A 27,715-nucleotide genomic window follows, 5' to 3' on the forward strand; every position below is an offset into this window, starting at 1 on the left:
TTAAGAACATGCACTTATTTTTAAACCCCATGCTTTTTAAACCATAGTCTTGTGATTTTGGAGGGACCAGACTCATGACTTTTAAACCCTTGGGTATGAAAGCAGTGATGCTGGAGTCTCCTTGGAGCCAATAGACAACCACAACCCCACGAGGGTACTGCCTCACCTCCTCTTTCATGCTGGTTCCCTGCCAAGCCATTCCTAGAGGCAGGAAAGCAGCACTCCCAGCTTGGAGTTATGCTTTTGCCTCCAAATATGTGGTACAGGTCCACCAGGGAGGGGACAGCATGGGACAAAGCAGATCAAAGAGCTGGATGTACTGGGTAATCTCGGGCAAGTCACTTTACCATCCTGTGCCTCCACTTCTGTTCTCACTCCACAGAAACCCTTGATGTTAAGACTTTTCCCTGCCGTGTCTGTACAGCACCTACCACTTCAGAGTTCCCACCACGTTGTGCCCTGCAGGCAGGGACTGCATCAGGCCCTAAAAATTAATTGTTATGGGCACAGCAATTTCATTCAAGAGCCACGGGATCAGTATCACCGTAGAGAGTGAAGGGGATAGCCTGGCTTGTACCAGGCATTTCTCGGGGGCTTTGTCCCTTGAATGGATGCCCCTTGGCTAGGGTTTGTCTCACAGGCACTCTTCCCAAACAGCTCCAAGAAGATAAAAAGCTGAGGTGGGAAAAAGGAAAGAAATGAAAGAGCAGGCAGGAAAGGAAGACAGAAATTGGGAGACAGAAAGCAGGAGACAGCTCTCTTCTGTGTCAGAACAGGTAGTTGCTGACTCAGGGCAAAATATTCCCATTTGAAGACCAAAAAGCCTCCCTAGCCCCAGCCTCCTGCATGCACAGACCCCACACAAGCAGCCAGCGTGGACAAGGTCAGCATTGCTCCCCGCTGAGGAGCACAGCTGAAAACAGCCACATCTGCTTCCTTTAGGAGTTCAAGTCACCCCCCATAAGGTCTAATAATTCAAGGAGAGCCTCTCCAGGGTGTGCATTTGTCTTCCTTCCTAACCGTATTTGGCCACGATATGGGTGTTTTACCTACAGCTCCCACACGAAGAAACCCCCTTAGCTGTAACCCAGCTTCTCCCTCCCTGCAGACAGCTATTTACAGGATTTCAATGGGTAGGTCTGAAACGACTCCACGTCCAGAATTGCCACTGCCAAAGGAAGGAGACGGGGGTCTTTGCAAAGGGCTTTTATAATCTTCCTGTTGCTCTGGCTGGCAGCTTTCGGCATGAGTCCCACATTCTTCAGTAGCCCTTTCCTTAGCAATGAATAGGCTTTTAGCACACTCTCATAATGGTTTCTTTTCCTGTGGCACTCAGAAAAAGCTTTCAGCCTGCTCCAGCTGCCGCCTCTGCTGCCTCTCCTTACCCACCAGAAAGATGCAGTGGCTCTGCTCAGCATATCCTCTGCCTCTAATAGAGCCACTCTTTCACCTCTGAAAAGAGGTGGCGTGTGAGCAAGGGGTGGAGGATGGCTTTGCCTCTGTTTATTTTTCCTAAAGCTCCTTTGCAAGCTGGGGGTTACAAGGCTGAGTTAGGACCTCTTCACCCTCCCCAAGAAGCACACGTGCCCTACGGGTCAGCAGCCCCGATGCAGGATCAGGGGGCTTCAGCCTGGGGCTGTCGCCCTGCTCCTTGGCTGCATCGTGCCAGAGACTGAATTTGCACTCCCCGATGCAGGAGGTCTTGGCTCCAATTTAAGGCAGGTGGAACGTGCATGCTCCTCCTGCCTTGTTTTCCTCATCTTAATTCCCAGCAGGGCTGTTACTCTGAAACCTGCAGTGACAGGACTCTTCCACAGCCACAGTAGTGTGTAATCTACTCTGCATGGGTATGTTTGGTTTCTTCCTCCTGAATTTTATAATGATGCTACTTAATTAGGGAGCCAAAATTGCTTTAGTTTAAGCCTTCAGAGCTCCCAGCCCTTATCTCAGATAGCTATATTAGCAGGTACCCTAGACAGCTTTGAAAACTGTACAATAGAGACCATAAGCTCAGATTCTCAAAGGCTTTGAGATCAATGAGAATTACAACCCCTAGAAAAACGTTAGATACCTATGTACTTTTCTAGGTCTGGCTAAGAAACATGTCTGAAACTCTGGACTTCAGCAGCAAAAAGCTCATTTTCCATGATACAAACATGATGGGAGGAAGAGAGTGGCAATGCAACAGGCTGCTGTGACTTCTCAAGAACCTGAAGTTATTTTCAGACTAACCTGCAGTCTCACTACATGAGTTTCTGTGTCTCCCCTTTCTCTTAACTTTGTTTTTTCTATTTCACTGCTCAGGAAAGCACTGAGTATGTGTTTACCATTTTCCTTATGTATATGTTGACTCCCTCACATTTCCACATATTTCTGCATATCTTTTCAGGTTTAAAGAGAAAATCTACATCCACCCTTTTCTCTGATATTAGGACAATTACTTTGTGATTGACACAGAGAGTTGGGAAAACATTAGACACAAAAGAAGTTTTAGCCTGGTTCCTAAAAAATTGTACATTGGCATATGCACTGGGAGATGCATCTCTGTGTGGCTCCATCCATCCCTCATTAATAGCTCTTGATTCCAGCATGCAATTTCACCAAAATTTCACTGAAAGATGGAGATCTCACAGGAAGTGTATTTCTGTGAGTTTCATAAAAATAAGCGGGTTGGCTGAAGAGAAACTTCCACTAAGGAGCTGTCTGAGATTACCTCTGAGCAGAAATCCAAGGATTCACAGCCTTGGAAACCTACAGCTTCATTAGATGGGTTGGTCTTAGGCACCTCCTGAGCCTGAATGCCAAATTCTATTCATCACAAAGGAGGGAACTGCACTCGGTGGCTGAACAGCAGCCTCGGAGGATAGAGACAAAGAAGCTGTAACGCTTTCCTAAATCAGTATTTCACGGGTATAGCAAACACAGCAAGTTTTTAGTGGTTTGATACTTTACACGAGTGGTTAATACACCCACTTGGTGAATCAACCAAGTCAGAACACATCGCTGGCCAGATGCCATATTCTGCAGTAGGTCAGATGCAGTCCCGGTAGTTACCTGCCTCTCACTGCCCTAAAAGAGACTTACACAGTCCTGGGGTCTTGTCATAAATGGCCAAATACTTCTTTTCTTCAACAGTGTCCTTCTTATACCAATCAGGTATAAAGTTAATTTTTCAGGGAGGAGGGGAGGGCTCTACGCTGACCACTGACATAAACATTATTTTGGATACCCCTGATAATGAAGTATGGCTGTTACAGTAACACAGCATCTGACAACCTCAGAGGTGCGGTGCTAAAATACCAGTCTGAAAAATGGAAGTACCTGCTTTCTCCTCGGCACTTTTACTCCTGTTACAGCATTACAGCAACACACACACACACAGAGCAATTGCTCTTTGCTCCAGGCTGGTTACTTTTCTGCCTAATCCATGCACAGCCATCAGCGGCCTTGTAACTACTGGCTGTGCTTGAATCTGCGGGCACGGACCTTGGCAGCAGTGCATGTAGCACTGTTACTGCTGAAGAACAGCACAGCATCAAGTAGGGAAACAACTTCTCTGGTCATGAGCAGCTTCCTTCCTTAGCTCCTGCGTGCTGACTCTGCTGCCTCAGCTGTAGCTGGCAGAGGAGAGAGGAGTTTCCACCTTTCATCAATCCGTACCATGCTCTTGTGCTCCAGTCTCAAGGGGTACAGAAGAACCAGGAAAGGTGCAGAGGGTGACAAAAGCATGCACTGAGCTCTGTACAGGACTAACAACATCTCTGGAAAAGAGATGACGGGGTTCAAAAAAACAGCAGAAAAATTTGCAGGAGGAAAGCGCACGGAAGGCTTTTAAATCCAAAGGACTGCACCTGGAAACATCTGAGCTGCAGATTGTTGGATGCTTGGAAAGTATTCTCAGAAAATATCACGTTCTTGTTTTGATTATTCTTATGTTCTTCCTTTCCAGTATTACTCTTCTTACAATATTTTGGTGCTCTTTTTGCATGACCCCAAGGATCTCTACAGCTGCAGTTACTTCTCAGAGACCTGCTCGGTCCACACATTTGCTCCCACGGCCCCTTGGTGTGGCCACTGTCACACTCCTGCAGCAAGCTGGGGGCATAGGAAGACATCCTCACAGGCCAGGAGGCAAAGGGCAGCTGCACGGTCCCCTGCATTCCCTGGCAGAAGCTTTGCCACTCCTGTTGGCTGTCATTCCAGTTTACTGTCACCCATAATCAGGGATACAGTATTCATTGTCATACCGTAATCAGGGATAAAATGTGTAAGGATAGAGATTCCCCTTGCTGCTTCTAGCCACTGAATCACAACCAAGGTTCAGAAATTGCTCATGCTTTTTCCTCTCCCTAATGTAGCTTTTTATAGCATATTCCATACAGCTGATGTAAGTCAAGGCATGCTCTGCTTGTGTATTAATCCTCGAATGCCAGGCAAATCCTCAGCTGTCTAACTTACCCGCCTCCTGCCACTGGCCGGGCGCTTCATCAACCCACAACCATGGGAGAAATCAGCAGGCACTTCTACTTGGAGCACTCACAAGTTCTTCATTCGAGCATGTTTCCCATAGTTGAAACCCTTGTTTCCCTTGCTTCTTCAGTAGCAAAGCTCCACCATGAGAGGAGATCACACAGCTTGTTTTCAGATCAGCCCAGCTTGTTTTGAAAAGCCTGACCTTGCATTTCCCCTGCCAGCTAGAGGCAACGTCCCCTGCTAGGACAGGATGTCACACATCCAAGATCTTGAACCTCTGTGCTCATTCTTGCCCTTTTTTCCTGCTTTTCCCCACTTTACCCTCAAAGAAAAATCTCAGGGAGGCCCTACGAAGGAGAATATGCCATTTTTCTTGGAAGGTGAGTTGGGGCGCTTCTCTTCCAGCACATAACAATTTGGTTTTCTTCATGTTTGTACATTATTATGGTTTTGAAAAAGGGGACAACACACCCAGGTTTAAATTTACTCCTGTCTCAATTTAGCGCTCTTTCCAGAGTCGTTCAAAGGGGTCTTAGAGTAAACAAGGTGTGTGGGGGGGTATTATTCTATATTTTTCATCTTCTTGCTGGTAAAACTGCATGTGCCTCTGGAAGATAAAGTTAAATATTTACCCTAGGTCAACCATCCCTGTCTGCAGAGTTTATATTTTGTTGGAGTTTGGGCAAGCAAGTGGTATTTGCAAAATTCCTTGCCTGCCTCTGCTATTAGAAAATGCACTCACAAAGGCCTTTTTTTTTCATCCTCAGAATATTTTCTGTCAGGCGTGAGAATTTACCTGGCCTGGAGAGACAGTGAATCCATGTATGACTCTGTGGTAGGATTGTGTTTGGAACTGGCTTAGTTCTGTTTCTAGCCAGGAACCTACATGCAGCAGGACCTGAGGAATATTATTGGGATCTAGCATCACAGAGGGCCAGAGGGTTTTCTTTCCATGGTTTCAGGTGTCTTGAAAACAGGCTTGTTCTGATAAGTCCAGGTGTCTGCATGGAGGTGTTTGGTCCTGCATCCAGCTTGAGATGGGGTGAGCAGGTCAGTGGTGGAGCTGGGAAGAGCTGAGGAGCCCACTCCATGTTCCTCCCAGAGGCAGGCGGAGAGCATTTCTGTGATGGGGCTGGAGTCTGTCCAAATTGCTTGGCATCCCAGGCTCAACAAAGTCATCTTGCCAAGCTAAAGTCTGCATACCAAGGAAGTGCTCTAGGCCTTCCTGCCTCAGCCAGCATGCTGTGGCTCTTCTGAGAACTTCATTTTGCCTGGTGGAAAACAAGTTCTCTCCCGCATGCTTTTCATGTATTCTCCTCAGAAAAAGGCCACTCTGTAATACAGCCCCTTGGGACACTGCAGGCTGCCCAGAGCATCTCTGTTGGGATGTTTGGGAGCATCTTTATTCAAGCTTGTCTTGAAAAACACAAATAACCAAAAAACACATCCCCTTTCTGCCCTCTTCCCTTTCATCTTTTTCCCTCCTACCCCCACCATGACTTACAGGCATCAGTCTTCAAACTACTTCAAATCAAAGCAGTCAAGGGAGATGGACTGATTAATGATAATTTTCTAAGCCTACAGAGGTTTCTGTTAGGTCTCCCAAGAACAGAGGGTAAACAGCAGCCAGACCCAAGGAAGCTCCTGAAAGCTGCAGACGACCATACTGGTTTTACAAAGGGGGAGATAAGGTCAGGAAGCCAGAGGGAAGCGGAGGCGGCAGGATGAGTGATCACTGCACTCCTGCTGCACACAGCTGGTATGCGGTTTTGTAGGAAACATCACCTGAGGGCTACTCTAACCTGTGCCAAGAGGGCACGTATCAGATGTGAGGCTCAAGGAGCTGCAAGCAGCTCTTTGAAAGCCTTCCTCTCCTCCCCTAGTAAAGAAATTTGTCTGATTTCTTTCAGACTTTGTGTTGACCTTCCTTAGGTGTGGGAAACCTCCTCTGCTTCTTATGGGCTTTTCCACCCTCTGAAAACAATGTCATTTTTGTGTCAACAACTTAATACGTGTTGATGAGACCCCATGAGTGACTGAGAAAACACCCACCCGATGAGTTTATTGTCATCATAGACTATCAAACACTAAGGCTGTAGCAATTGCTAGTTTATTTCATGGGCCTTGCTCTTTCAGAAGTATTTGTTACATATAGTCTATTATCCTTGTGCTTTGTGGTAGTACATACTAATACCTAACATATGCAGTAGGACAGATAGATACAATGTAGTAATGCAGAGTGGATTCCACTTTTTCCTTCCCCAAAAAACAAAAATCTCAAGGCAGAAGTTGTCTTTAACACCTTCATTTCTGGCTGAGATGAGCAGCACTGTGCAGTTAACAGTCAACTCTGACTTTCTCCAGAGATCACAGCTGTTGCTATCCAGAGGTTTTATATTATTAGGGGCCACCATGAAGTTCAGAGCTAGCTCCAGATGTGGATGTCCTCAGGGTCAGTGTACATTTATATTTTGGAGGTCGGGACAGAAAAAAAGTAGGACGCAGTTCAGCTGCCAGGTTAAATCTCCTCTGAGGAACAAAAAAAATAATCTTGAGTTTGTGATGTTGTGTGAGTACAATATATACAGAAATCAGAGGGAGGAAAATAATGGTTTTCTATGATATGGTTACACAGTCTGGTTTTGGTGAGACCTGCATTGTAAGTCAGGGGTGGGGCGTGTCACAGGACAGAAATTACCAGAAACCTGGGTATCCTAAACCAATTGTCTAGGTCTCCTCCATACACAGTGGAGCACGGTAGATACACTCATGGGAATTTCATCTCATCTGCCTCAGACACATCTTTTAAAAGGGGGTGACCTTCCCTGTATCTCTATTGTCCATGGAAAAAGCAAGAATTAGACATGAAATTTCTAGGGGGCAACAGCTAGATTACATAGATCCCATCCTAAGTGCCCATCCCAATGATTCGCAGCAAGATTGTGGTAAAGGTTAACACTGGGAATGGATGAGCAGTAGGAAAAAGGAATTGTAAGCCTTTCCTCAGAGACATGTCTACATCAACTTCCCTCAACAAAGTGGGACCTTTTCCAAGGGAAACAGCTCAAAATGAGTCCTGTACTCTGCTTGCTTGGTGCTGAAACATAGAGGGGAAGGACCTGATGCCCTTACAGCTGTCCAGATTCTTTCATTCCCTTCACCGAGGCTGGAATTTCAAATACTCACCATCAAAAAATGATATCAAGCAGAATTTGACTGGAAATCAGCAGGATCTCTTCCTTCCTGGGCCAGTGGTGAAAACTGTGTTGGCTGTCTCCTCACCAAAAGCAAAAGGAATTTTAAAATTTTATTTAAAACAAACAGGATTTTTTTCCTGGTTTTTGTTTGTTTGTTTGTTTGTTTGCTATTGCCTGTTTATGATCTCTCTGATGATTTCTGGAGGAAGCACTCTAGCCCTGTGCAGGTGAAAGCCATCTTAGACAATAAATTCTTCAAGTTGCAATAGGCAAAGTCAAAAACCTTAATTTAGAAGCACCAGCAGGGTGGACATTGGAAACATACAGACTCACTCACTGGAAAGCTCCCAACATCTACAAGCGCTGAAATGAAAACATGACACAACGGATCAGTCAACGGTTACTACTGAATAAGTCAGTGGGCCTCAGAGTTAATCACTGCAGCCATCCATGAACTCTCACAGGGTGCAGAAAAACAGTTAGCTTTGCCTAGAATGTCTTTGGGATGATGTCCATTCATGTAGTGGGAGGTTCACATGCTCTATTGTCTTCTTCTTGGCAAAAGCCTTGTCATCTGAAGATACGTTAGGAGAAGAAGGATAAATTTGAACCAGTGTTTAAATAGGAACATCAAGAGGAAGAATAAGTGAGGGGAAATTGGGAATCCGAATTCTCATGGTGTCATTGACCAGGAAGCTTGACACAAGCATCCCTACATCAAGGCGTCCTTCACGAAGGGTTGGCTATCCCCAACCAGCCTTAGCATGGGTTAAAAAACTTGCAGTGGGATCTATGATTTCGGAGATGTGAGTTTCTGCAGGTCACCTGGCTGTTCTCATGGCACTGCTCTGAGCAATGTCAACCCTGCAAGGACATGGGGAGATCCTCCAGGGGAGAAGGAGCCTCCTATTGATTCATACTATTTTAATGCTCTATTTTAAGGCTCTAATTTTAAGGCTCTATTTTAACTCTTGTGCTGGTCTCATAGATGTGCTGCTACAGATGAGTTTTCTGATTTAATATGTTCTCTGTGTTCACACTTCCCTGAATTTCTCCCCTTGTTTGCATATGGGAACAGCATTTCTGCTCATTGTTTGGTTTTAGAATATTTTTTCAACTGAAACAGAGAATAAAGACTTCTATATTTTTGTATTTATTTTATAATTTCCTGTCGTCCTTTCTTTTCCCCTTTTCTCTTCCCCTTTTCATGGAAAGAAAAAAGGGTGAGACCGAGAGAGAACAGCATGGAAAAATGGGAGGGAAAATGAAGCATGACATTTTCACAAGGTATTAATTAAAAATCCTTTTTAGAAACGTTTCTGATGGGGAAAGAAACAATTATTTTGGAGGGTTAATTGTTTATTATTCGCAAATCTATTTGCAAAAAAAAAAAATAAAACCAATTTTAGAAGACCCATGTAACTTTTTGTTCTTTTGAGGTTGGTGGAATTTAGTATCTTTGAAATTGTTTGCAGATACTTGCTTTTCTCTTTAGTTTAATCTCTGTTTCCTCTCTATGCTTATCCTAATTTGGTGGAATACTCATTCCCTGACTTCCACAAACCAAGTGTTCCTCAACGGGAAATTTATCAGGAAAAAAAAAATAAAATCAATAAGGATATGCCTGGTATCTTGAGTCAAATTTCAGTGCAAGAGCAAGCTGCGAGTCAAGACTGCATCAGGCTCTGAGGTGGGTAGTGGTGGTCGCAGTTGCTCGCCGGTGGTGCCATTACCTATTGCAGGACACCTATTCAGGCGGAGTCAATTCCCAGGAGATCCAGCCATGGTGTAGGGATCTTCGGGTCTATCCACAAGGCTGGAAAGCAGAAAAGTCTTATTAAATGGGGATTATTGCCCCATCACGCCCTGTCAGTCTCTTTAATTAGTCTGGTCTACTCAAAAAGCAAATGCGTGGCTGGTTGTTTTCACAGCACGTTTTCTGCTAGGCTGTGCTTTGCTGATGTCAAGGGAATGAACTGAAATGAAGCCCCTTCTAAAATCCAAACATCGGCTGAAGTTCGTGCAACTGGCTCTGTGAGTCAACACAACTCCAAGGCCCTTGCGGATTTGAAAGCCCCAGGTGTCCTTTATCAGCCCCTCATACAGTCAGAGACATCGTCTGCACCTCAGACAACCTCCTCGTGTGACCAGACGTGGGTTTCAGCCCGGTTCCTCAAGGAGCATGCCGGAGCCCATGTGTCTGTGCCACCCTGCCACCAATGAGCCCGTGGCGGGGGACGGCTTTGACTGTGGGGATGGGGAGCACAGCCACCACCTGTCCTGATGCAGAGGATGGCTCCTGCCTCTCTGAGAGGTTCCTGGAGAGAGGAGGGGGACACTGAGGGGGCGTGTATGAACCATAGGGACACTGAGGGGGCATATGTGAGCTGTGGGGACACTGATGGGGACATGTGTAATCCATGGGTACACTGAGCAGACATGTATGATCTGTGGGGACACTGAAGGGACATGTACGAGCCATGGGGAGACTGAGGGAATATGTGTAAGCTATGGGGACACTGAGGGGGACACTGAGGAGACATGTGTGAGCTGTGGGGACACTGATGAGGATGTGTGTAAACCATGGGGACACTAAGGGGATATGTGTGAGCCGTGGGGACTCAGAGGGGGACACTGAGGAGACACATGTGAGCTGTGGGGACACTGATGGGAATATGTGTGAACCATGGGGACCCTGAGTGGGTATGTGATCCGTGGGGACACTGAGGGGACATGTACAAGCCATGGGGAGACTGGGGGGACATGTGTGATCTGTGGGGAGACTGAGGGGGACACTGGGGGGATGTGTGCGAACCATGAGGACACAGGGGGGCCATGTGTGATCCATGGGTACGCCTAGGGTGACACTGAGGAGCATGTGTGACCTGTGGGGACACTGGTGGGGATGTGTGTAAACCATGGGGACACTAAGGGGACATGTGTGAGCTGTGGGGACACTGATGGGGGCATGTGTGAACCACGGGGACACTGAGCGGGCATGTGATCTGTGGGGACACTGAGGGGACGTGTATGAACCGTGGGGACACTGAGGGAATGTGTGCGAGCCATGGGGACACTGATGGGGACGTGTGTGAACCGTGGGGACACTGAGGGAACATGTATGAATCATGGGGACACTGAGGGGACATGTATGAACCATGGGGACAGTGAGGGTATGTGTGTGAGCCATGGGGGCACTGGGGGTACGTGTGTGAGCCATGGGGACACTGAGCGGGCATGTGTGATCTGTGGGGACACTGAGGGGAGACGCGTGACTCGTGAGGAGACCGAGGGGGACACTGGGGTGACGTGTGTGAGCCCCAGGGACACCGAGGGACACCGAGGAGACGCCTGAGGGGACACGTGTGAGCTCTGCGGCACTGCGGAGGACACGGAGGGGCTGCGTGCGAACCGTGAGGACGCGGGAGGCTCCGCGGGGGCGCGGCGGGGACGTGCGGGGCCCGCGGGCGGCGATGGCGCCGCGGAGACCCCCGGCAGCGCTGGCGCGGCCCGGCCGGCGGGCTGGCGGGGCGGGGCCACGGCCCGGGGTCCCCTCCCGCGGGCGGGGCGGGGCCAGGGAGGCTCCGCCCCTTCGCCCGCCCGCCGGCGCGCGGCCGCGGGGCGGGGCCTGCCCGTCAGTCAGCCGGTCCGTCAGTCGCGCGGCGGGCGGCGGCGGGCGCGTGGTGCCGCGCGGGCAGCGGACGAGCGAGGAGGGCGCTGCCGCCGCGCCGGGCAGCATGGAGGCGGCGGAGGGGAAGGCGGGCAATGGCCGCAACGGCCACGCGGAGGGCCCGGCGGCGGCGGCGGCGGCGGAGCGGGGCGGCGGCGGCGGGGGGCGGCTGCGGGGCTGCCGGGGCTTCCTGCGGCGCAACGCGCTGGTGGTGCTGACGGTGTCGGGGGTGGTGGCCGGCGTGGCGCTGGGCGCCGCCGTGCGCGGGGCGGCGCTGGGCCCGGCGCAGGTGGCCTACCTGGCCTTCCCCGGGGAGCTGCTGCTGCGGATGCTGCGGATGGTGATCCTGCCGCTGGTGGTCTGCAGCCTGGTGTCGGGAGCCGCCAGCCTCGACACCCGCTCGCTCGGCCGCCTGGGAGGCATCGCCCTCGCCTATTTCCTCGGCACCACGCTGCTGGCCTCCGGCCTCGCCGTCGCCCTCGGCTTCATCGTCCGCCCCGGGGCCGGCGCCTCTGCCCTCAACGCCCCCGGGCTGGGGCTGCCGGGCGCCGTGCCCACCAGCAAGGAGACGGTGGACTCCTTCCTCGACCTCGTCAGGTGAGGCCGCCCCGCTCCCCCCACCCCGCCCTCCCTCCTTCCCGCCCTCCCCGCCGCCGCCGGAGGATGATGACAGACCCGGCGGTGTTGCACGCTGCAGCTGGGGAACCCCCCCCTTCCCCCCGCCCTCCTCGTCCTCCTCCTTCTCCTCATCCTCGTCCTCCTCCTCCTTCTCCTTCTCCTGGCTTATACAGAGGCACTGCTTTCTGCCCAGGTACCTGCAGCCCAGTCAGGTACCCCCGTTTATTTTTAATTTTGACTGGGTGGCTGTGAGGATGAGTGCAGGCTTGCTCAGAGCTCTGGGTGCCCGGGCCCGTTTTTGGTCCTGCCTGGAGGGAGAGCGGCTCCTAGGTGCTCGCTGCAGGGCAGGTATGGCTTTGCCTGGCACCTTCTCCTGCCCCGCTGCCTCTCTTGCCTGTATCCCGCAGGCAGGGCAGGGCAGCTTTCCTCATCCCTCACACACACCTTTTTCTTTTATTCCCTTACCCTTTATTTAGTCTCCTCACACAAATGCCAATCTGCCTCTTATAGTGCCCTCCGGTAGGTGTGGGCATGGAAATCCCACCCTGTATTCCCATTGAGGACGTACCCTAAACACAGTCTGGCATGAGGACAAGCCTGTATGTTTGTGAGCTTCACATCCCACCTCTGCACCTTGCAAAGACAAGACTCGCATTCCCCAAAACTACCTCGAAGCAAGGCTTCCACTTCTAGCCAGATCGTTGTCTTTTTGTCTTACCCTTATTCTTCCTTGAAAAGTTGCAGACTTTGCCTTTTTTTGTTTTCTCAGAGCCCATGTCTTGTTGAGATCTGTCCAGCTCTGTAAGAGAGGAACACTTACACAAATGGGGCAGACATCCAGCCAGCTTTTTGAGTGTCGGACTTCCAGCTCTTGTGCTTTGATGAATCTTGGTGCAGAACCCCAGATGTGAACAACTGATGTGTTTTGTTATCCTGGGTCTGGCTCTGCCACTTTGTCACACCTGAGTAGTGTTGGGCAGTCATGGAAAAGTGTATTACAGGTGTCTGAGAAAAGTGGTGGAATAAAGGAAAATGGGGGAGCAGCAGCTGGGACTTTCCCAGTGAGCGTAACTGAGGGGGTGATGGGAAGTGATAGCGCATCAATAGGGAGCATGGAGGTTTGCCAAAAGACTGGGAGATGAACGGGTGTGGAGGTGGTAGATGTTACCAAGATGCAAACAGAAGAGTAAGGGAGGTGACCTGCGTACCAGCGAAGCGGCTGGAGAGTTGTGCTTAGCACATATCTTTGTAATTGCAAAGCTGAGTGGGGGATTTTTATTTAGACTGTTTGCTTTGCTTTTATGAGTTCAGTTTTTCAGCTGAGAGACTTCTGTGGTCTGTTTGGGTAAATGGATGTGGCAACAAAGAGAAGAAGTTCTTAAAAAAAAAAAAAAAAAAAAAAAAAAAGAAAAGGCAGCCCCAAACTGTATTTACATGTTAATGTCCTTTTCTCCCCCAGAAACAAGTATGTTCCCTTTGGACAGAAAGTAGGCCTGGTTTGTCCCATTGGCAACCACATACTTTCTGTCCTCAGCCCACCTCTCTTAAGGACCAACAGTTAAGGATCTTTCTTCAGGACCAGCAATTCGTGACAGCACATTAAAGAAGTAATAACAGAACAGTGAGAGTAGGTGGCCTGGCTGTGAAGGGGACATGGAGCTGAATGGAAGTGTAGGCAGGTGAAAGAAAATTACAAAAAAAATGAGTTGGCACGAGCAGGAGAGTTGGGAAGGTGACTGTAGCGGTGGCTGCCCCTGGGTGCATCCTGACGTGGCTGCTGTGGCTAGTGTTTCATTCCTGTGTCGCCACACAGCATGGAGTAAGATGTAGCTGAGAAACAGGGCAGGGATGCTTCAGTGAGCTTCGGGCTGTGGGTAACATCTGTGAAGCTGGGAGCAGAAACCTGCTTCTTGATGTGAGCTGTAAATGCAGGTGGAGAGTTCATCTTTGAAGGGGTTATAATGCTGCTGGGGTTGAGTCCTTAACTCCAAAGTAACGCTCATAATGATGAGACTTGGGTAAAGCATGCGGGTTGCAGAGTGGTTTCCTTCTGGGAAATGAGGGGCCAAGGGGCTCTTCTCCTAATGCTTGTACAGTGGGCTGTGAATTCAGCTTTTTCTTGGAAGGGCTGTTGCAGCCACATTGTTGGGCAGTCCAGTTCTCACAGCAGCGACAGTGAAATCCAGTCCAGAAGAGATGTATATGGCCATCACTGAAACTCCCAGTCTTAGCACAAACCCCTGACAGACCCAGGGATGGAGTGAGTTACGTGATTTTTCTGCAAATAATACCTCTCTCCCTCTGCCTTTTAAATTTTTTTAAACTGTTTTCGAAAATGTGGGTGTTCTGGTTTGAACATTGATCTTGGTCTCTGCCCTGGTAGAAGGTACCAGAGTAAACTCATCTTCAGTTAACAAGGTCTTGAGTCTATAGGGCCTGGAGGGCTGAAAGCGTTGCCTTCAGTGTGGGTGGGTCTTGCAGCATCCTGCTCTTTGCTTTTCCTTTTCTCTCTTTTGGTCATGAAAGTTTCTATTAGACGCAATAAAACTTTGTTTTCAATTGTGACACAAGACTGTGTCCTTCAAGGCTTCACTGCTCAGTTTCAGATAAAAGGTAAAAATGAGGCGCAAACAGGTAAACTGAGTCCACCTACAGACTGAAAGCAGATGTAAACGTGGCCCAAGGAGGAAACAGCAAAGAGGAAATCGCAGCTGTGAGTCAGTATTTGCCATGATTTCTGCAGGGGTGACACAGGGTGTCCTTTCCCAGGATGCAGATCCTTCTGCTTTTGGGAAGTGTATTAGAGACCAGAGATGTTGCTTTCTATTGTCACAGTGATGTCTGGAGGCCAGCTTAATTCTTCATCGTGGTTTTCCATTTTCAAGTCTAAAGCTTCCACACAACCATGCACCTATGCGTGCAGACACGACCTCTGGAGATTTATCTTGGGCTTGATAGCAAATGAATGATGACTCACTGGTGAACTGAAAGGCTGTCTCTGTTTTGTTTTGTCCACTGACCATAACCTCCAGGTTTAATTTGTCTGCCTTCCTCTGGTTGGAGGTGCTGGAGCACCCTCCTGGCTTCCTTCTGGCAAGTGCAGGAGGCAAACCTTGACCATGCCTGGCCGGTGCTTGGTTGGGCACCCTGTCCTCTGTCCTCTGCCCCAGGCCACTATGTGGGGACAGCAGAGCTGTCCTGAGGGTGCCTTTGTGCCACACAGCAGGGATGCTGATGGCCCATCTTATCTCAGGTCTGTGGAGCTCCCTAAAAGGTGAACATGGCCAAAGGCAGGCAGAGAGTGCAGCTCAGTGATCATGGGGAGGGATCCAGCAAGAGTTCAGAGGTGCTTCCACAAGGCTGATGGCTTAAAAAAACCCCAACAAACCAAAAAGTGAGGTGTGCTCTGAACCCAATGGGGGACCTTGGATTTCTTTAACTCATCCCATGTCAGTGAAGAAAGACAGGCTTTTCCAGAGTTCAGACTCTTACATGAAGCCAGGCTCTGGAGCACTCTTACTCCATGTGATCTTAGCTGAAGGTGGACCTTGTGAACATCTCCAGAGCATCTGGCATGGAGAGCAGCTCGGTTGTACCAAATAGGTGAGTGCTGAGTGCCAGCAAAAGAAGGGAAATTTTAGAATTTCTAGTTTCATCCCTTACTCGTTTGGTGGAGAAGGCAAAGCAAGAGTGCTTGTCATCTTGGCTATGAAGTGGGTAGCAGGTGGAGGAAGAGGCTAGCTGTGATATGGTGGGCTCTGGGGCTCAGCACCCTCCTGGGTAGGTGACACTGCAGAGAGCCAGCTTGGCTCTGATCGCACTGGGCATCTCACCAGGGAGAAACAGGTGAGGAGGAGAGAGGTGGTGACAAGGAGGTGACTCCAGCCACTAGCTAACACAGGCCACCTATAGCTTGTTGGAAAGTGGTTGAAGCAGCAGGATCAAGTGTTTTGCAAGAATCTATTGATTTGTTAACACTTTTGGCGGGCAATTGTCAAGACTGCATGTTTCGATAAGGTCAGAGTTTTGGTTTAGCTCTGATTTATATTTGCTGATTCAACACAATTAAACAGATTCACCAGGAACCTATTGATCCTGTCAAAATTTCCAACAGCAGGTGATCCTGGCATTTCATTTCAGTGAGGCCAATGTTTTGCTGTAATTTTATACAAAAGATTAAGTAGAAAATCTCACTCATCAAAAAGGAACATTTCAATAATATGTTTTACAATATATTTTTAGTGGAAAAAAAGGTCTGGAACAGGCTTTCTTTGCCCAGTTTGGGGATGAAAACATGTTTTGAAACTGTGGAATTGGCATTGGGAAGGGAATTCTGTTTTTAATCCAGCTGTAGCTGTAACAGTCTAAGGAAGGAAGAAGGTAGTAGCATCATCTGCTTTTTATAGGAAGGGTAAGCAGAGGTCCTCATATCTGCCCTGAGCAGTGAGGTCAGGGTTTCTCGAGCTGCCAGGCAAGTCTGCAAAAGCATTTTAAATTTTATTGCTCCTCGCTGCCCTTTCTGTCTCTCTGCCAGAGGTTACCAGCTGTGCTGCCAAAGGGAGTACCCACGGCGCCACCAGCAAGCCGGTGGGTTGGCTCCGAGCGCCTTCGGAGCGGGAGGGAAGGCAGTCATGAGCTTGAGCACAAGGAGAAGCATCGGTCGCATTCTGCTGGCCGGGCTGCAGAGCAGATGGCCAGGGTGGACCACAGAGTCCGGAGCACTCATGCAGTGACCCTCGCTCAGGCATCAGTCGCTCCAGCAGCACTTGTTTCTTATAGCCTTGGTCTTTCTGGTGAGTCACCGAAATGCAGCAACTGTGAAGGCTCTCTCCGAGATCGCAGTGTGGAAGGAGAGCAAAACTTGACTATTAGGAGAGGAGGGGGTGATGCCACCTTCGTAGTGATAAATAGAATAGGAAGTGGCCAGGGAACAGCTGCCGTTGCAGTAACGGTGGGTCCCCCAGATAGGCTAACCACATAGCTGGATGGCTAGCTCTTAGCTCTGGGGTACTCTCAGAAAAAAGGGAAGTTGTAAATATTACTGTCCACCTCTGCTTGTGTTGCTTTCTGAGCCTGGATTCTCCCTTGAAGTATAGGGATTGCTGACTGATTTTTGTAGAAAGAACTCAATGTTTTCATTCATGTGCCTGCACTGTCTGGTGGGTATTTTTAGGAAGCCTCCTTTCTTTTGTTCTTTATATTCATTACCTTTTACTATTTACTGACTCCCCCCAGTTATGTTTTATTTTCCAAGAAACAAATAGGCAGACTGGATCGTTAACACAAAAAAGTACCCAATAGCTGCTATAAGTAAACACATTTTCAAGTTTTTCTGTGTTATAGCAAATGCATTCACTCAAATATGTTTATGCCCATGGCATGTATGGTGCGTCCACATACATATCAAAAAACAGATGAGGAAAATTGTTGTGTGATATTGAATGAAGATCTTGGGACAGAAAGGAAAATAAAGGTACTGGAGCAATCAGAACTGGGCTCTAGCAGGTTGCCACAGATAGCAATAAAGTGTCAGTGGACTCCTACTGTTGAAAACACTTCATTAAAAAAAAAACCAAACCCACAACCCCCCACCTAGGAGATAATGCAACACAGAGTATTTTTTTTCTAGGCTTCCTCACAAAAATATGTTTTCCAACAGCAAAGTTCTTGGCCTCAAAAGTGGAACCTTTTTGTAAGAAGCAATGCAGGAGGAATGCGTAGTATTTTAGGGTTTCGTTCTGCTTGCCTGGACTTCCCTTCATGCTTTTGCTGCCAAAGTTGTTTGCAGAGCTCTGTCAAAAGAATCGTTTAGAAACAGTTACTAATAATAATCCCTTACACATGCAATGAAGGAGTTCCTGTGCCATCCTTATTCTGCTGGTGGAAAGATACAGGGTAAGGAAGAGAGGAATTTGCCCGTAATATCAAAATTGAGAAGGATGGGAGCCACAGCCCCTTTTTGCTCCCTTTACAGCTCTAGGTTTCCTTAGTCGTCTAGGATTCTTGGTATTGGATGCTGCAGCTGAACTAAGGTTTCTCTTACAGCAAAAACACAGTGAGACCTTCTTGCTAAATTCTGTTAGGGGAGTAACGGTCCCTTCTTGCCTGGTGGGAGCAGCTTCCCACTGGAGGAAAGAAAAAAGCTGCATTTATCCAGCTGTGCACGGTGAGTACAGTATTCAGACAGAAAGTATTCAGACCCTGAAACTGATGCTGCTGCTTTCTGGTGCCTATTTTAAGAGGATCCGAGACAGATGCTTTCTCACACTGCGTGTTGCGCAGGTACGTGAAGGTTTCCTGGCTCAGCCCAGCTGCCATTCCAGCCCCAGGACACAGCTGTCACCCTTGACAGCTGTCCAGTGGATTTCTGATGTTTTTGGGGCGGGGAAGGGCTGTCTGCATGACTTGCAAAAGGCAGGAACTTTCCTGCGAGGGCAGTAAAGTCTCTGTGTACCAGTTGGGTCCATCCGTGGGTAATCCATCCCTCTCTATGGAGCACCTGGGGTGCACGCAGCACGTCTGTCCCCCTGCCGTAATGTCACGTGTCACTGGCTTATCTCATTCTTGCCACATACAGCAAGTTTCATCTCTCTGCATTGGGGCCAAGGCTGCCTGATCCCAGATGCCTGTGCTGGGCTCCTTATCACCCAGACTCGGGGTTTCCTCAGCGGTGTGCTCTTGTGATAGTCCCTGTCCACTTCAAAAAGTCATTCTCTGGCACAGAGCATGGCAACAGCAAGGATGGGGCCATCAGAAACAGCAGCAACAGCCAGCAATCCAGGGGTATAACCATGGTGATTGCCTTAAACTCCACGTTCACATCTGGCACAGGCTTTCAGAACACAAAAACCTTCTCAACATTTGGTCTGCGTGGAAAACCCAACTGGCAGACACCCATATTTAATTTGCATGCCCAATTACCCAGCTCATCAGCTTTCCTGTTTGCTGCTTCACCCGGACAGGAGGGATGTTCACACTTCCCTGTGTGACTCCTCTGCTTGGGCTTGGGGACATGGTGAAAGCCAACTAGCAGGGACAGAGCTAGGCCTGGGTTTCTGTGACAGGTGAACTTTGCCTCGCCCCGCATGGTGAGCAAAGCCTGCAGGCTCAAGCATGTGATGCGCCCAGACAGGTCACCAGCCAGCTTCTGGCTCTCCCTGGAGCATGCAGCATCCTGACCCATCTTTTTTAGGTGCTGCTGCGGTGTTCTTGCACAAATCCATCTTAAGGTAAAAACCTGTGGTCTGACCCACCCTTAATTAAAGCTTAATTTAATTCGCACACTGACTGATCTTAAGTGAGCAATGCGAGTAGTCTGTGCAGCACTCTTGCCTCTAAGATAAGTCATTTATTTGATTCTCGCTTTTTATGGCCTGACACATTTTGTATTTAAACTTCAGGATTTGAAACAAAGAGGAGCAAAACATTATTTTATGCATTGTTGGGACTGTGCAGTCAGGTGTACTTAGAAGTTGGATTGAACAAAACAGAGTTCCTTCTGAGCTGCTGAACTGAGATCCAAATTTTTTACTTGGTGGATTGTCAAAAATGCTCTTCGCTGTCCTCCAAGGCCTGCGACTGGTGCTCCAGGGCTAAAGGAGAGTGACTGCTATATGCTCGTATTTGAATAGCTTTAGTGCTATTCACATTTGAAGCAAGAACCTGCCCCTTCCCTTGCTGTAGCAGGGCTGCTGGCATCACTTCAGTATGTGCTTTAAGTACATGCTTGGAGTTAAGTTAGTGTTTAATTACTGAGGCCCATGCCTGACATACTGTGTAAATTATGGAGGGTTTGGTTTCTCGGCCACATTTAAGCATTGGAAAACCATATTGTTTAGGCTTTAGGATTGCTTCCTTTGGCTTTGTTTCATCAGGATGGAAAAGCTGATTTAAAATAAAAAGTAATTTGATTTCTGGTTGGTTTTCAGTCTTTTTTCATCTCTTTACTTCTTCACAATCCAGTCAATTACTTGTTTAAAAAAGAAATTATCCAGCTATGAATAGTTGAAAAGAAATATCCTTATTTTCCCAACAGCATGTTTTCTTGTTTTGGTTAAAACTGTGCACTGAGCTGGGCCCATTTGTATATGTGATGTTTAACTCCTGATAAAAATAAGTTTGCTTTCACTTTACATGAGGTTTTTATCCACCAGAGAGTTCCAGCTGTTCAAGAAATTGATGAACGTTAGCTGTTGCATTGATCTTATTTGACCAATTCTTAAGCAGCTTTGAGAGTTAGAGCTCGCTCTTACACTTTCAGACAGACAGACGTATCGTCAAATTTTAAGGAGAAAAAGTTGCCGTTTCTTTCTTGCTCAGTGGAATGTATTCTCCAGAAGCCAAATTATTCTTACAGCAATTTGCAACTGCCTCCTAGTGCACAGTACAGTTGTAATGCAACAGAAGCTGAGGTGGTGCACAGGAGCCACTTGTTTGACGAAGGTCTGTGTACTTTAAATTGCTGTCAAGGCTGTGGGAAAGCCCTCGCTGTGTGGCAGGATAAGGAGCTGTGCAATGGAAAATACTAAAGTCCTTATCTGTGCCATATCTTAATCTCCCTCTTGCTTCCAAAGATTTGACTCTGTTGCTCTGTTTCTTGCAGTGGTTCAGATTTGTGCTTTCCATGTCCTTCGTGGAATGATCACAACTGAAAGCCTGGTTTAAAAATCATGTTTGCCAGAGTAACTACATAAAAACCTCGGGGGAGGTTAGCAGGGCCCAGCCTGGAGGTAGCTGCAGCTTCCTTGGAGCAGTGCAGGGAGCAAAGGATGGGGAGCAGCTATCCAAATATTTTTTGCCACAGTTAACTGGCTCTGGGTGAGGTCTTTTGTTTCCTTACTGTAAGAGTCACCATGCCTCCTTGATGCATTTGGCTGGCAGTGTTTTCAGTTTGTATCCCTAGCCTTCCTGCCCTCAGCAGCTAGGGTTCTGTTGTGACCCCAGAGATCACCTTTTATTCCTATTTTGTTTTCTGACACAGCAAAAAAAGCTGCCATTTGGCTAGGGGAACACATGCTCTTTGCCCACCATAAGAGGAGAAAGGAAGTGTAGCATTAAAAACAACTATAAAATACAAGAAGCAGCAACTTTTTCCTTACATGGTCCAGTTAACCATTTTTCCTGTCCTTGTTGCTCCATAGATGCACACATACACTGGATGCCCAGTAGAAGCGTACGTCACTTTGCATGCTATCCTCTCTACACAAACCTAATTCGTTGGATTTGCATTTCTGTACAAAGGCACTACCAAATTCAGATGTTGCAGCTTTCCGTATGAGTTGCCCTTACTTTCATCTGTGCTGTTTAACCACTTAAGCCCTTGCAGACAACTCTGGGCCGTGACATTGTTCTGCTTTACCTCGATGTTCAGGGAAGCTGACCTTGTTGTGTTGAAGGGTTAAGCTGTTCTCTTAAGTGGATTTTGCTGATTGGATTGTCCTTCATGTTGATGCTGTGAGCAAAGTGTAATCACATGAGTAATGTTAAAAATCTGCCTGACCCTGGAGGCCACGAACTGTTGCTGCAGATGGTGTGGCTAAGCCAGTTTCTGTAGCCACTGACTGATGGGTGTGTATAACTAGCATCCTGTCGGATTGCCTCTGGTGTCCCTACCCAAATGGTTAGGTGTGGCAGACAAGCAGGACCTTTTTATGTGAACAAATGATGATGGCATTTACACCTCTGGAGATGTAGCAAGACACCTGCTCCGTGTTGCCAGAGTATCTTCTGTACCTCACTCATGCCCATATGCTTGCCTTTGCAAAAGGAATTCAGTTTCTGAGAGTAAAACACTTCTGTGCATTCGTTTCAGAAGTTCTACAAGAAATATTTCATTTTCTTGTTTGTATTTTACAGAAACCTGTTTCCTGCAAATCTTGTTGCTGCAGCTTTCCGAACGGTAAGATACGTGTGGGCTTTGGACATGAGCTACAGTGCACAGACAGAGTGACTGCTCCTTTTGACTAGAAAGATGGTGTAGAAAATACCAAAAGTTAATTTATTTATAGTAAGTGGGATTTTTAAAAGCACCTGACATAATCAGACATACAACTTCCATGGCAAAGGGTTTGATTTTGAAAAATACTCCTCAAGAAAAGTATCTTCATAGCCTATGTTTAGCACCTCCACCAAAATTGTTCTTTAAACTTTTATACTTTGGGTGCCATGTTAGGCAGCCGTGGAAACTCTGCTTTGTGCCAGGCTGCTATCACTTTGCAGGAGCTAGCTTGGAAACCCTTGGGTACGTAGTTTAGAGCTGGGCTCAGAACACACAAGGCTAAAGACTTTTAGTCTCCCATGTGTGTAAGCGTTACCCGTTGGCTGATGCTTTTATTCAGTATTTTCCCTTGCTGGATTAATCGCTCAGCCTGGCTTCTCTTCCGACAGAGAACTAAGGTAGGATGATAACTGGCACCAGAACACAGTGTGGTTTAAACTGATGGACAGGAACTGTGAGGATCTAAGAAGATTTTGCTTAGTTCTTATTGCTAATTTTAGATGTCGGGGATAGACACTGTTGAGAATATTGCTCTGTGGCAGAGTGATTCTTTATGATACAGGAGCAGAATAATAGCTTTTGCCTTCATGGTATTCCGTGGGTTTGTTTTTGTATCAAAACCAAGGTCAAACTCTTAAAATCAAGTTCCATTTTGAGTGTATATATAATACAGTACAAGTCAGTATGCCATAAATAAAAATAGGAGCAGCACAAAAATATCATTAAGAAAAGGATATTCTGTGATACCTCAAGTGTCAGGGTTCTGTATGTTCAGGGATTAAATAAATAAGTCCTCCTTTCCTCTGTGCTGCTGTTGTCACAGGTAATTGCCAAGTACATAAGCTTTTCCGTCCTCTGTTTCATATCTAAAAAAAACAAGCACAAAGAAGTGCCCCGCTTTTGGGAGGTGTCTAGCTTATTTATCAAAGCAAATTGTTGCCCTGGATTTTAGATATTTTACTGGCAATTTTAATGCCTGCCTTACCATTTCTGACAGTGAAACAGCGCAAGCGCCACGTGCCTTCTGCAGCAGCCAGTGTGACAGCATGGTGTGCGAGTAACAGCAGAGTGGAGGAACGGGGAATTCCTCAGCTGCTGCCCAAACCTGGGAGCCCAGATCATAGAGCACTTCCCTGTTGCCACATGGGGAAGGAGCTGCATATGCTGTCACTCCCTTTTCTTGCACAGGACAGGCTCGTTAGCCTGCACAGTATGGTCTCCAGACAAAGGCTTCCTAACAGTAATCTCCTTGTGAAATGCTAGATGGTATGGTCATATTGACGATCTGATCAGCAAACATTGTGATATTGTTTGTGTTTTTTTTTTCTTACTCTCAGTATGCAACAGAATATAAGATGCTGCGCAGAAACACTACCTCTGGAAATGTCACGTGGGAAAAGGTAAGGTCACTTCTTAGGTTTTTATACAAACCGTTGCCAACTGTAACATTTGACTACTTCACAGTCTTTAATCCTTTCCAGTTGTTGAAAAGAAACAAGTACTTTTCTTTGCCTAGAACTGAGACACGCACAAGCCAGATGAGTTACCCCCAGCCACACAAGAAAGCTATGATGGATAGGAGAGTTGGGCTCAAATGATCTGACCCTCGAGACCTTATTTTTAGGCCATGATTTCTTAGACCTGGTCCCACTTGATCTGATTTTTTACTAGTCACTCTGCCTCCTGTTTCCGAATAACTTTCTGTAGACTTGGAATTAAATAGCAATCAGGCTGGCTGAGTATGTCGCTTAAACCTTACTCTTTGTTAACAGTTTGGAGAGAATGAGCTTTTTTTCACTACCCAAGGCTCTTTTTGAAAAAAAAAGAAGAGGTTAGTTGAAAATGTTTTCTTGTTGCCGTGCTGCTGAAATTTTGTTTGAAGCAATAACAAGTGGTCAGAAGGAGTAAAAATTATAGACAGAACATTACAAATAGGCTGCTATTGCAGTGGTGTCAAAAAGGAAACTAATTTGCAGGTGTAGCTTAGGTAGAGTGTTATCTTTCATAAGTATCTTGTAGGACTTCCAGAAGTGCTCTACATCCTGTTGAGTGGCATCTCTCCTGCAGCACGGGGCTATCAAACATCTTTATTATTGGCAAGAGCCAACATATTGCAGGTCCAGCAATGATTACTGTTGTCTTGCAGGCAGCATGCTGTGAAACAGACCCAGTATCCCAGCCTGCGTTGTCTCACCTCACTCCAAATGAAGGATCTCATGTGCTTTCATGAGATTTTGAGGAGACAGGTCTGAGACTGGAAATTATTTTGGGGATTATTTTCTATTTCTCAGGCTCATTCTGACTATCTGAGATCAGTGTTGGATGTTGGGTTACTATGATTTTAATATGATTTGACTGCCCCTAGGGCAAGAGACTCATATTTGTCATGTAAAGGCTCAGCAGGGGCTTGCCCACCACTTTGTAAAACCATTGAGGAAAAAGCAGTTTCTGCTCATGCGGAGGGTCTCTGAAGCGTATCCCTGAGCACAGGAAGTACTGGCCTCGTTACCTCCTCCTCGCCACGCGTGGTGCGTGAGCAGGTGATGCAGAACAATGTGTTTCCGAACTCTGCTTTCGGCTGACGGGCTGAACTTTCACCAGCCCCGGAGGCAGGGTGACAGGTGACTTGGATGGCACAAGAACTGATCAGGGGAAAAGTCAGCCCTTGCCTGGAAGCTGGCTATCGCATGGAAGAAGGCAGCCCCATCTGCCCAGGCTCTGCCCATGCCTGTAAGATCGCATTAGCCCAGATCAGCACTCACCCCGTCTGACACGGGTGTGTGGCAATGACTGCCCAAGGGCCATGTGATCCCAAAAGAGCACTTTCTCTTCTCAGCCATTATATCCTCGGGCAGTACATGCCCATGCAGGCTCGTGCTGCTAAAAAACAAGTTTAGTATGAAAGGCTGTAACAATGTGCACTTAGACACAAGAATAACTCCGCACTTGTTTACAGAGTGTGGAGTTATTCTTCGTTTAAGCAGGGGTAAATGAAAGGTGAGTAAGACTCTTCATCTTCAGTGTCAAGTTTGATAGGGGCTCCTTGGCAACCAAGCACGGATCAGGGCCAACCATATGCCCTGGACATAGGCTTGGCTGTCAAGTATTTTTTAAATGCTTGTTCAGAGGCCTCACTCTTCCTCAAGAGATAAGAATGCATCTTTTGGCAATTTAAAACATGAGATTCTTTTTCAGCTTTCTTCTTTCCTTTTCCCACTTATCAGACTTGTTTGATGCAACATCAGAAAAAATACTCTGAAATTGTCACTGGTGCCTTTTTTTTGCCAGTGGTTATGATGTAAAGGTTATTTCTGCTATTACTTTTCCAAAACTTTTCTTTGAGCAAAACCAGCGCTGAGCTTCTTTAATTCCGGAAGACGCCCTACTGTCTCTAGAGAAAAGCGAACCAAATAAAAAGAAAGCATCATCTCAGTTTTGTTAGCTCAGTTTCAATACTGGTCTGACCACATTATTTATGGATAGATGAGGGTTAAGTTTGGAAAGGAACAGTATGATTTTTGGATAATATGTAGTATAAATATCATAGCAATGGAAGTTGAGTTTCAGAGAAAGAAGATGATATTCCTATCTAGTCTAGTTTTCTTTCATCAGTAGAATATTTGATCGAAGAGGGGAAATGTTTTCCTTCTACTTTCCATATGAACAGCATAGAGCAAAATTTTCCATTGATTATATTTCTCCCCTGCCCCCGCCACTGCTTAATAGGTTCTGTCTTCTCTCAGTGATGATATGAATAGTGGGGCACGTAGATGTCTGCTCAGCCACGTCCTTTTTGTTGTTTCACATGCTCCCCTCGTGTTTACCTAGCTTTTATGGCCACATCCTCTCTGTCTCTTCAGCAGCAAGGCGTCCTGGGGCACCGACTATCTCAGTTCCCCATCTGCAGCACAGGGAGGCTGTGGGGGGACTCGTGAGTTCCTCTTGTGGCAGCAGTAAAAATACACAAACCTGTGATTGCTCTTCTTCCTCACATCACATGGCTGCCTTTTCTTTTCAGCCACCTACTACTGGGACAGCTCAATGTCAGCAGTTGTTTCCTTGATAAGCATTTGTTTCAAGAGCTTTAAAACAATAGGATCTTCAGAGAGATTCAAGGACCAGAAGAGCTCCATGAGTCTTCCTACCAGAACACATAATTTCAAGCAAACAATAATGCGTCCCGTAGTTTATCCAGGAACAAAGCTCTCATTAAAGCTGTTTTTGTTTGGTGTCCACAATGCTGCTTGGTTTGGCAGCTCCTTTGGGGTGATGCACTCTTCTGTTAGAGCACAAAAAGGCTGTTCAGCATCTGCCAGTTTTAGAGGCTGGGATTGAGAGGATCTTCCGCTGAGGATTTATTGCTGGACTCTTTCCATATTGTGCTGCAAGGAGGTGAAATTCCCTGAATGCTGCACATTGTCCCCTTGATTTGCAGGGAGTGATTTTTTTGCAGTAAGTTACTACTCCATGCAAACGATGCACCTTTTACCTACCTCTGCGGTGACGGAAGGCAATGGTGAATGTTGTGTGTTGTAAAGAAATTGGGTCGAGGGAGAAAGGGAGAGCAGGACCTGAAAGCGGGGACAGGATGGCAGTGAACAGAGGGAAACGGCAAAGAAGTTTTTGGTGGCTGTACACAGAGTCCTCCCTCCGGTCACCAAGAATTCAGGGGTCCCCAGATCACAAGACCTAGGCTTGAAGGACTAGTAGGTGTGAGCACTTGGAGAACAGCAACAGCAGTGATTGCAATACTGGGAGCAAGGTGGAGAGAGACGTCTCCGAGGGTGAAAGAAAACTAAACTCCATGTATTGTCATTCTGGAGAGGTTTAGGGGAGTTCAAGGAGAATTGACCAATTTATGCACAGTAGGCCACTTTGAAGGTTAAGACAAAAGGTGAGAAGCCACCTGTGTTGTGGCTGTAGCTAACTGGAGATGCTACTATCTCTTTCCCTCCTCTAGCTTCCCAAGAACAGAATCTGGCAAACCTTTGGCACCCATGGCTCTAAAGAAGGTGGAGCAGCTGATGTTTGTGGGGATTGAATGACCTAGAAGAGCCCTGGACTTCTCTAGTCAGGGAAGTGACTTTCCAAATTAAGCACTAGGAGCTCTGGCCCTGATTCTCCTGTGTGCCTCCCAAACTCTGTCCTGCTCTGTGACCCTGTGTGCCCTACACAGCTGGTGGGAAGCTGAACAATCCTCTTGTAGGTTCAGTACACTGTTCCTGAGGCTGGACCTCTGAGAAGCCCAAACAGTAGCAGGTTGCTGGGCTTCAGGCTCACACCACTGCATTTAATGAGTTGAGAAGCAAATCTCTGGTAGAAGGAGTTTAAAGTGTGGAGATGCAAAACATCGGTGTAAAGTAGTATAATGAAATTCCCTCCCAGTTACATCCAGGTCAGGATGCTGGGCCCTTTCAGCAGCTTGAAACACTGAATTTCTGTTCCATAGCAAAGTTGGATATTTATTTTTTTCTGAATGAGAACCTAAACAAAAGATCAATGTTTTTAGGATATTTTTATTGTGGAAAAAGTTTGGGCTTGTTATGGTAAAATTAGGGTCGACATAGCGCTGAGAGATATGGTGTAGATGGGAACTGGCAGTGTTAGGTTAATGGTTGGACTAGATGATCTTCAAGGTCCTTTCCAACCTAGTTGATTCTGTGATTCTGTAATTCTGTTCCAAGCTGAACTTTTCATATTAGCCTTGTATCAAATGAACCCAATATAAGATGATATAATATAATGAGTTGGAAAAATAAA

The 27,715-nt window shown here is 47.1% G+C and overlaps 1 protein-coding gene and 1 long non-coding RNA gene across 2 annotated transcripts in view; one reads left to right on the forward strand and one right to left on the reverse strand.

Annotated features, from left to right (window-relative positions):
• Window positions 1–6,568: 6,568 nt before the first annotated feature.
• LOC141941494 (uncharacterized) lies at window positions 6,569–8,858 on the reverse strand. Its single transcript, XR_012628356.1, has 2 exons — window positions 7,660–8,858; window positions 6,569–7,002 (listed from the first exon to the last, which is right to left on the reverse strand). It is a non-coding gene; the product is annotated as an uncharacterized LOC141941494 (long non-coding RNA).
• A 2,549-nt stretch (window positions 8,859–11,407) lies between these two features.
• Window positions 11,408–27,715, forward strand: part of SLC1A4 (solute carrier family 1 member 4) — a 37,397-nt gene continuing 21,089 nt past the window's right edge. The window contains exons 1-3 of the mRNA XM_074864335.1: window positions 11,408–11,937; window positions 21,814–21,856; window positions 23,293–23,355. Of these exons, the coding sequence (XP_074720436.1) occupies window positions 11,408–11,937; window positions 21,814–21,856; window positions 23,293–23,355 (636 nt within the window). The remainder of the gene's footprint in view (window positions 11,938–21,813; window positions 21,857–23,292; window positions 23,356–27,715) is intronic.

Source organism: Strix uralensis, chromosome 3 (genome assembly GCF_047716275.1).
Source record: "Strix uralensis isolate ZFMK-TIS-50842 chromosome 3, bStrUra1, whole genome shotgun sequence".
Lineage (NCBI taxonomy): Eukaryota > Metazoa > Chordata > Aves > Strigiformes > Strigidae > Strix > Strix uralensis.